This window comes from Elephantulus edwardii, unplaced genomic scaffold (assembly GCF_000299155.1).
Source record: "Elephantulus edwardii isolate Elephantulus edwardi_28Jun2011 unplaced genomic scaffold, EleEdw1.0 scaffold00134, whole genome shotgun sequence".
In the NCBI taxonomy this organism is placed as follows: Eukaryota; Metazoa; Chordata; class Mammalia; order Macroscelidea; family Macroscelididae; genus Elephantulus; species Elephantulus edwardii.
Genome location: NW_006399884.1, coordinates 8081045 through 8090739, shown reverse-complemented (window position 1 = coordinate 8090739; position 9695 = coordinate 8081045). Strand labels below are relative to the sequence as shown.

The window sequence follows — 9695 nt, the reverse complement described above, 5'->3', positions numbered from 1 at the left end:
TAATTATAGGGAAAAAAAAAGAAATAAAATAGCAAATGGAAAACCTGAAAAAAAAAAAAAAAGAAAAAAGAAACCCACAGGCCTTTCTTCTCTATCCTGCAGCTTTGCCTTGAGTCAGAATAAACTGCAATGGTTTACGAGACAGTCACTTCTGGAAGGCGCGTTGGTAGCATAACATTTGTTAACACTAAAGCTAACAGTACAAATCCACCATGCGAGCGGAGGGGGGCTCTTCCGGTAAAGATTCACAGCCTCAAAAACCTGATGGAGAGTCCCACTCGATGACAGAGGGTGTGGGTTTGGGATCTGAAAGCAGTGTGGTTGATGCCCACCCAAGAGCATGGTGTTTGCTGCTCCAGAAATCCTTTCCTGAGATGAATTTTGCAGCAAGTTCCTGAAAGGTGAGAAGATTCAGCTGGTTGATTTTCCACTGCAGTGGTGTCCCAGGCCCCCAGCAGGAACCGCTTCTGGCTCCTTCACCTTGAATATCAGCAGCTTGCAACATTCCTGGGAGGTAGCAAAGCTCCAAACATGATTGGGTTTTGTCTGTTTTGTTTGTTCATGCCTTAAATTTTTCAATCATGATTGGTTTGGAAAACAGGGAAGGACCCATCATCTTCCATCTCCATCTTGATTCTTCTTACTTTTTTCCATTAGGGATGCAGGACTGAGGTGAGAGGCAGACATGCAGGCTGACAGAGGGAGGGTTTCCATCCCTCCAGCTTCATGGACCATTTCTACCATCGTGGACAGAGTATTTTAATGCTCTAAATTTCATTTGCCTCGTACTTAAGAATACTGGGGATACCCTGAGGCAGAAGCAGCTCTGATCAAAAAGCACACAGCAAATATTCACCAGTATCTACACAACTCATAGCCAACCTTCACCAGGTATCAGACTATAAACCTCATGGGAGGAGACTGCCCATCTGTCTTCCTCGGAGCAGGTGGGGGATTTGAACCGACAGAGAGACGTAGCCTTTGGGTTAGCAGCTCAACTACACCACTAGAGTGCCTCCAAGTAACTTCCTACACCACATACGAAGGGCTACTGGGGGGCTGGCTGAAAGCACTGCTTCTGTCGTGGGGCTACAAGTCCCTGGGAATGAGGAAGCCACCATAGCAATTAAAAGAAGGATTCCAGCTGTTCACAAGGCAAGTTAAGCCTCTCACCAAATCTCTAGGTGCACAACTCCATAACCTTCTGCTGCTGGGCTGCTTCTAATGCATGTTGCCGTGTGCCATCAAGTCGGAACCAACTCATAGCTGAACTTCCAGTGCGTTTTGAGAGGTTACATATCACACAGGAGACAGCTCATCTTTCTCCTCTGGAGCAGCCAGTGGACTTGAACCACGTGCCTTAAAGTCTGACTGACAGAGACCCTAAAGAGCAGAAGAACTGCCTTGTGGGGTTTCTAAGGGTATAAATCTTTATGGAAGCAAACTGCTTCATCTTCCCCCTACAGTCCCCAACTGCGACACCAGGGCTCCTGGTATCCCACTGAATAGCAACTGTTGTTGTTGTTGTTATGTGCCATCGAGTCGTTTCCGACTCATAGCGACCCTATGCACAACAGCCCTAAACCCTGCTCTATCCTGCGCCAACCGCACCGCCTCTGACACACCCATCCCGATTACCCCAGTCACTGAATCAATCCATCTCATAGAGGGTCTTCCCCTCCTGCGCTGTCCCTCAACCCTCCCAAGCATGATGTCCCTCTCCAAGGACCCGTCCCTCCTGGCAACATGTCCAAAGTATGTCAGACGAAGCCCCAGAATCCTTGCCTCCAAGGAGTAGCTTGGTTTAATCCTCTCCAAGATAAATCTGTTTGTTTTCCTGGCAGTCCAGGGTACATTCAGTACCCTTCTCCAGCACCACAGCTCAAAAGCATCCACTCTCCTTCTGTCCTCCCTAGTCATTGTCCAACTCTTGATGCATAACAAGTGATTGCAAATACCATGGCCTGTATCAGGCGCACCTTAGTCTCCAGAGAGACACTGTTGCTCCTGAGTACCTTTGAGAGGTCCCTAACAGCAGACTTTCCCATCGCGATACGCTTTTTGATTTCCTGACTGCTGGTGCCAAGAATGTTGACTGTGGAGCCGAGCAAACTGAAGCTGTGAACACTCTCAATCTCTTCGTCATCCATCCTGATGCTGCCAATTGGTCCAGTGGCGAGAATCTTTGTCTTCTTGACATTGAGCCTCAGTCCATACTCAAGGCTGCAGTCCTTGACCCTTCGCAGCAAGTGCATGAGGTCCTCCTCAGTTTCAGCAAGCAGGGTTGTATCATCTGCATAACGGAGATTGTTAATAGATCTTCCACCAATCCTGATGCCACAATTCTCCTCATAGAGCCCAGCCTCTCGGATAATCTGCTCTGCATACATGTTGAAAAGGTATGGAGACAGGATGCATCCCTGGCGTACACCCTTCCCAATTTTGAACCATGCAGTGTTACCCTGCTCTGTTCTGACTACTGCCTCTTGGTCCAAGTATAGGTTTTGTATTAGCACAATTAAATGTTCTGGGATTCCCATTCTTCTCAGAGTCAGCCACAGTTTGTTATGATCCACACAGTCAAATGCCTTTGCATAATCAATGAATACTTTCTATATTCTCAATCCCTCAATGAGATGGGCTGACACAGTGGCTGCGGCAACGGGTTTAAAAACAGCAGGGATTGTGAGAACGGTGCAGGACTCTCCAGCCTTTCATTCTGTTGTACAGCTAAGAATCAGAACCGATTTTAAGGCATCTAACAACAACAACAACATGACTTTGAAATAAAAAAGTACAATGGGTAAGCACACAGCTGCAAACCCAAAAGTTGGTGGGCTGTGTTCATGCAGTGTCTCTGCAGGACAAGGGCCTGAGGCTGCTTCCCTAAAGATTTCAGAAAAGAAAACCCTGTGGGGACAGTTCTATTCCATGGCATGGGGTCGCAGTAAGTCAGAATTGACTCTACAATCCCTGGCAACAGCATGGGTTTTCAGGTGCTTGGATAATGCACACATTTTGCGCTGGCTTTTCAGCCTACCAGTTCCAAGTCCAAATCCACCCAGTGGTGCCACACAAGAAAGGGCCTAGAGACCTAATTTGATAAAGATTTTCTCTTTTAAATAGACAGCAGCGTTCAGAAAGACGTTCTAGCACTCTAACAGGGTCATTCAATAGCTAGATGTGTATCTTCATTCTGTTGGAGAAAGGAAATATAAAAATGAAACCATGTCTGTAATCTGAGCACTAGGTTCGATTCTAGGGTCCACCACTAATCCACTGGTGGCCTGGGATAAGAAAAGAGCCTCCTCTCTGAAGCAAGTGGACTCGATTTTGTTCTTAAACTGTGAGTCTCTGGAAGACAAGATCAAGTCTCTCAAAAAACTCAACAGCTCAGGAAGGAGCAGTGGCCCCTTCCAAGTGGCTGTGAGACAGGGGGGTTGACCAAGACTGATGGGAAATCCCCAGGAATCCAGCCTTCTCCCCCATATCCGGCCCAGCAGCCATGCAGGAAGCCCCGCCCACTATCTTTGGTGACTCAATGGAACCATTTCCTTCTCAAAAGACCCCTGCAGGCCCACATGAAGCCAGTGCTCCCCTTTTAAGCTTTCTCTGTTACCTCCTTTGCTCTCACTTCCTTTCCCTCTATCAAGTCCAGCGACTGAATCAGCACCTGCAATCTGCAGGGAATCAACAAGGATCCTGGAAAGCAAGCAGCGACCTGGGAGAGAGCTGGAATGTGTCAGGCTACAGGCCTCCCAGGCATACTGAGGTCAATGGGTCGGGGTGAACTGTCCTGTTCTATCAAATGGCTTTATCTACAAGCAACAGATGCTTTTATGCTTCTAATCACCCCTGTTGTACGTTTTTGAGTCAATCCCAATTCACAGAGATCCCACAGGGCCAGAACTAGGCTCTTCAGGGGAGGAGATCACTACTTTTTTTCCCCCCTTGGCGTTGCATCTAATATTTTAGTAAGTAGACCCTCATCCATTATACCAGGGGTCCTGAAAGTCTCAAAATGACATCTTTTTATAAAAAAAAAAGCAAAGCCTGCTATTAATGTAAATAGCCTGTCTCATCCATAACAACAAATTATGAGATTTACTTGACATCCACAATATTGCTCACAGTGCTAACAGCAACTGAAGGGAGTACTTCCTATCAACACCAGCAGGCTCTGCAGGGCAAATTCCCACTGCCGAGGTAATCTGTCCTCATGATTTCTCTCCATTCTTTTGCCCACCCCCATAAACTCAAAATCAAACTCACTGCCGTCTAACTGATCCTGAAACACAGCAGCCCTCCATCGGTTTCCTTTAAGGAGTCACATCAGCTGTGGGTCTTTACTGGAGACTTTTTCCCTCACAGCAATGGGTGAATTTAAACCAATAACCTTTCTGACAGCAGCCCAGGGTATACCATGCTTTGCCACGAGGTTCACTCAGTGCAATGTAAAGCATTACAGAAGCTATCCAACTGTTCTGAAGCTTTGTCTGACATACTGTGGGCATGCTGCAAAGAGGTATCTGTCCTTGGAGACGGAGACCATGCTTTGAGGGTGGAAGGACAAAAGAGGAAGACCCTTGATGAGATGGATTAACAGTGTCTGGGGTAGTGGGGGTAGGTAGGTGTGTCAGAGACAATGAGGTTGGCTCAGGATAAAGCAGGGGTCAGGGCTGCGGTACACAGGGTCACTATGAGTCACAAGCGACTCAACAGCACATAACAATAACAACAACATTAAAACCCCAAATGCTGAGCTCCCAAGCCTTGAGACACATCAGCCATGACTGGGGCATCTGTACAGCAAAAGGTCTTTCCTATGGATGTTCTAGTTTGAGTAATTGACATAAAACCTGTTTGCCGTTTTGTTTTGATTTTGTTACATATAATTTTCAACTTCTGTATTATATACATTCAGAGTAGAATCAGAAAAATCTTAGTAGTTTTTGAAAAACAGAACAGTGATTTTTCTTTTAGTCTGTTCCTAGAATTAAGCACATTCAATGTTAAATTGAGAAGTTCAGTGACCCCTTTGAGAGCTGAAGCTCTTTTAGAATAAATTCCTTTTCCATCAAATAAACCCACTGCTATTGAGTCCATTCTGACTCACGGCCACTCCGCAGGAAGGAGGAGAGCAGTCGCAGAGGGTTTCCAAAAGCAGACTGCCTCTTCTCTCCCTCGCAGAGCAGCTGGTAGGCTAGAATTGCCCACTTTTGGTTTACAGCGGAGTGCTTAACTTTACCACCACCAGGGTCTTGCGAATCAATCATCTGTTTTAACTATTGTATTTTATATCTGAAAATAAAAAAATCCACTTGGGCACTTAGAAAAGACACTGGATAGTCTACTGCAGAATTTCTAGCCAGGAAAGCAAAAACCCAACAACCCAAAACAATTTAACAAGTTAGCAATTGTCTATTTTAATAAAGTGAAAATGCTGAGGAAGTAGATGCCAATCACAGGCAACACAATTAGAACAATGGGATGCAGGCTGCCTAGGGTGCTAGGTAAGTTAAGACCTCATTGTGTCCACCAGATAGATGCTTTGCTGGAGAAGGAGGGGGCAATCTCCTCCTGTACCAGTCAAATCTGATTTGACGGTACACGTAAAAATGATACAATAAAGATTTTTTAAAAAGAAGAAAAAAAAAGTTTAAAAAAAATATATATATATATATATACCTCATTGTGCAATCTCTTTGGAGGAAAAAAACCCTGGCTTTACAATTTTTTGGAAAAAACCAACCAAGTTCATTAGGAAAAACTGGCTCTACTTTGAGAAGTTTATCACAATCCATTGGGAAATGTGAATTATTTTCAGGAATGTTCTGAATAATTTTGATGTGGACTTCTCCCACAAAATCACTTTTCTTGTTGGCACTTAACAACAACAATGACTGATAATGGATTGTAAATGCAGATTAAACCGGGAAGGTGGGGAAAGGAGACCTTGGCTTGTAATCCAAGAAGGTAGCCCCTTTGAAGGAAGAAAAAGCAGCTTTAGGATGGAGGAACAAGGGCTAGCAGCCCTCCTAAATGATGAGAATGAAACATCTCTACTGCAATCTCTTCCCTTACAAAGACACCAATAATTTAGATAGAAAGATGCCAATAATTCAACTTGAAGGTATGGGAATTATTGGAATTTGGTCAAAAAATAAACTCTTTTAAAATGATGATTCTTTATCTATTTCCAAGTTATTTTATTTTCTGTGCACTAAAAAGTCAGCAGACACAAGATTACCCTTCAAAGTATTTCAAAGGCTGAAACATCTTAAAAAATTCAGCAGCTGGGACACTCCCTCCACTCCTTCCCTTCACCCCCAAATAGCTTCCAGCAGGCTCCCAATGTGCCTGGAGGGCAGGATGTGGCCCCTTACTGGACCCTCCCTAGAGAGGCTGTCTTCATCTCCATGTAAAATCTTGAACTCCATGTTAGGAAGCAGGTAACCAATGTTATTGGTGTGGGTTTGAGAGATTTGCTAGCAGAGAAAATGCACTTAGCATAGTCAGGGTCTGTGATCACAGGCTAAATAGAAGTCAGCCAGAAGCTACAACCTCAGCAATGCTCATCTCCTTTCTGCCTAGAACACACATTTAGGAAAAAACAAGAAACTTCACAGAGCATGCTATGATTCTTTGAAATCTTGCCTACTTACGTGCAATGAAATCTATGAGAAATCACAGTATGATCCTACCCGCATCTGACTAAAATGTCCACAAATTTCAATTGCTCTTGCAAAGATAATCAGACTTTAAATTAAAGTCGGCCTGAATTCCCCCCTTCAAAGCTTCAAGTGTTATTAAACAGTTTCTTAAGGCTGAATACTTAACATCACAACCAATGCACAAAAGTGGTAATACCTTTGTTTCAAGAAATTTGTGGAATGTTTCTGAAAATACTGTGATTACGGAGAAAATAAGAATGTGATTCCCACCGCAGAAAGTGAACCCCAGTGAAATAACAAAAACTCAAGTTTAAAAAAAAAAAAATAAAGAATTATCTAACACAACAAATTCACTTCCACCAAGGCAGTCCAATGCAGGACCACCCACCACGGGTTTGCAAGGCTGGAAATCTTCACTGGAGCTGGTGGGCTCCTAAGGGCAGCGGTGTAGTCAGCCGCCCGCCATCCACCGAAGCTATCACGCCACAGGCGCCCCTTCGAGTGACATTTTTTTAAGGAAAAAAAATATATATGTGTGTGTGTGTGTATGTGATGCAAAAAACCCAATAAAACGTCTATTACTTCTCTCACCTAATTTTGATTTTCTAGGTTATTTTTTGCATTCACTGACTTTACATACAGGACCGAACCAGGGCAAGTTATTTACATGCTGAAGCAGATGCAATTCCATAAAAGAAACTTCAAAACAACACAAAAACATGAAGCTTTTGTGAAATAGAAAAATATAGTGTTTCATTTAACGGAGTTATATGAGCAAATTACCCCACCTCTAGCAAGTTCTCAAACTTCCCTAATGGCCCCCTCGGCCTTCTGCTTTTACAAGGTCACCTGTTAACTGGAACTATTATTTGTTTTTTGTGAAGTGCCAGAACAGGTGAGACTCCTCCGCTGAAACACATTCTTTAAAGTTAAGTCTTTGGAACGCCAGCGAAGTCGTTCTACTCTGTCCCACAGGGAGTCAATTCTACAGCAACAGGTTTTGTTTGTTGGCTTTGAAAAAACATGCCTAACTCTGCTGGGAAACGTTACAAGGGCTGGTTTTTATCCTATGTTCCTGTATTTTTTTCATATTTAACATTTCTCCATAATGTTTGAGAGAGGCGCTCCAGCAGCTGGCTCTGCGCCCTAGGGGGTCTATCCCCGCAGAGAGGAGGTGGGGAGGCCCTCCCCCAAGTCTCCTCCAGCGGGATCCCTAGGCGGGGCCACCTGTAGACTTAGCTGCCGCCTGGGTTCGCCCAGCGCGCGGAGGAGCGGACCTCAGCAATTCCGTATCTCATCTTCTGATCCACTTCGTGCGTACACCCTTTGGTTCTAGGGCTCAAGGTTAGGCTTGCCATGCCAGAACCTAACGGTCTCTTGCGTCCTCGGCTGCTCTAGTCAGTTCGGGCCACTCACGTCCATGACCTGGCTGCGCCGCACGCGCACCGACCCTGGGCAGAGGCGCAGTGGTCATCTGAGCGCAGCCAAGGCGGCGAAGGCAATGGAAGGCGCCGCCTGAGGTTCCGCATCGGGCAGAGGGATCCCAGCCCTTACTCGCTCCGAGGATCCGCCAGGTGTCAGCCAGCACGAGCTCCCTCTTTTCTCTCCACGTCTGAGATCGTGAGGGATGTCATGGTCGCCAACACTGCGCTCGGGGCAGTGGACAGCCGGTGGATTTTCGGGGCACTGCTCCCCAGGCTCCTGAGGGCGCCGCGGCTCGGCGCACAGCGCTCCCGCCCGGGGTTTTAGCGGGAGCGAAGCCGTAAGCGCCGCAAGCCCTCCGTGCTGGGCGTCTCCGGCGGGACCAGGCTCTGCACACGCGGTCAGCGGTCAGCGATGCTGCCGCGTTCTCGTCGGTTCTCCGCACCAGTAGGTCCGCCCCAGTAGGTCTCCCAAGTTCCGGGAGACTCAGCCCTCCCGGAGCAGCCTTACCTCCTGCCCCGCCGGCCCCGCCCTCCCCGTGCGGCCCCGCGCGCCTCACCTGCGAGAAGCAGCCCGCCAAGCAGCGTGCACAGCAGGACCGGGAGATCCCAGCCGCCGACCATGGTGATTGCGATGCGGCCTGTAAGCCCAGTGCTCGCGCTCCTCCAAATTAAGGACCTCGCCTCCTGAGCCCGGTCCTAAACCCCGAGCGCTCGCCGCCGCCGCTCCAGGCGTGGGGACAGACCCCTTCTGCAGGTAATCCTTGCCGCCCGGCCGGGAGTCGTTCCCTGCCGCCGCCGCAGCCGCTGCCGCTGGGAGGAGAGGAAGGAGCGTGTACCGCTCGCGCTCTCTGAGCCTCCTGCGGACCTCGACTCGGAGGAGCTGGGCGGGGGCGGCTTTTAACCTTTCCCCGGCCCACTTCCTCCCCGGCACCTCCTCCCGTGACGTCAAGGGGTCCCCCACCCCTCATCCGCCTCCCACCTACCCTCTTCTTCCTCCGGGGCAGCTTCCCGACGGCTCAGCCGAGGGGCGGGGGCGAAAGGGCGGGGTGGCGGGCAGAGCCCCGCCGCATGAGCACGGCTCTGCAGGTTCGGACCCTCCCGCCGCACCCCCGCCATCGCCCGCAGGAAATCCTGGAGGGCTCCCTCCTCCCAGCTTAGTCAACTCGGGAGTGGGGAGGGCAGTGGCCGGCGTCTCACCGCCTGGGAGCAGCGGAAAGCAGAGCGGCGCCGTCCACACCGCGCGGGGTAGTGCACGCATCAGTGTCCCTGTCCGCCTCTGCCCGCTGCGCCCCGCCGCCCCCAGACGGCTAGCACTGAGCAGGGGACCCTCTGAGCGGAGGCCTGACCCGCAGCCCGACGGTGACCCGACGGGCCCGTCCCTGGGGAGCGCATTCTGTGTCCTGTTTCCTCCACCCCATGCTGTCTAGAAGCAAAACACGAAATAACATCCTAAACGCTCTTTGAAAGCTGAGGCGTGAGGCTACTCTAGCGGCCGACTTTTATTCCCTGCACGCTCAGAGCACAAGACCCTTTCTGCCTGGTGGCGGCCTCCTAGGAGAGCCAAACAGAACCAGGTGACAAGAAGTTGAGGCATTAG

At 48.5% G+C, this 9695-nt stretch overlaps 1 protein-coding gene across 1 annotated transcript in view; it reads right to left on the bottom strand.

The window, feature by feature from the left end:
• The window catches only part of FLT1 (fms-related tyrosine kinase 1), a 223193-nt gene extending 213979 nt beyond the window's left edge, over positions 1 to 9214 (bottom strand). The window contains exons 1-4 of the mRNA XM_006894087.1: positions 9082 to 9214; positions 8656 to 8908; positions 8319 to 8563; positions 8091 to 8125 (exon numbers count right to left, since the gene is read on the bottom strand). Coding sequence (XP_006894149.1) covers positions 8091 to 8125; positions 8319 to 8563; positions 8656 to 8908; positions 9082 to 9214 — 666 coding nt within the window. The remainder of the gene's footprint in view (positions 1 to 8090; positions 8126 to 8318; positions 8564 to 8655; positions 8909 to 9081) is intronic.
• Positions 9215 to 9695: the final 481 nt, after the last annotated feature.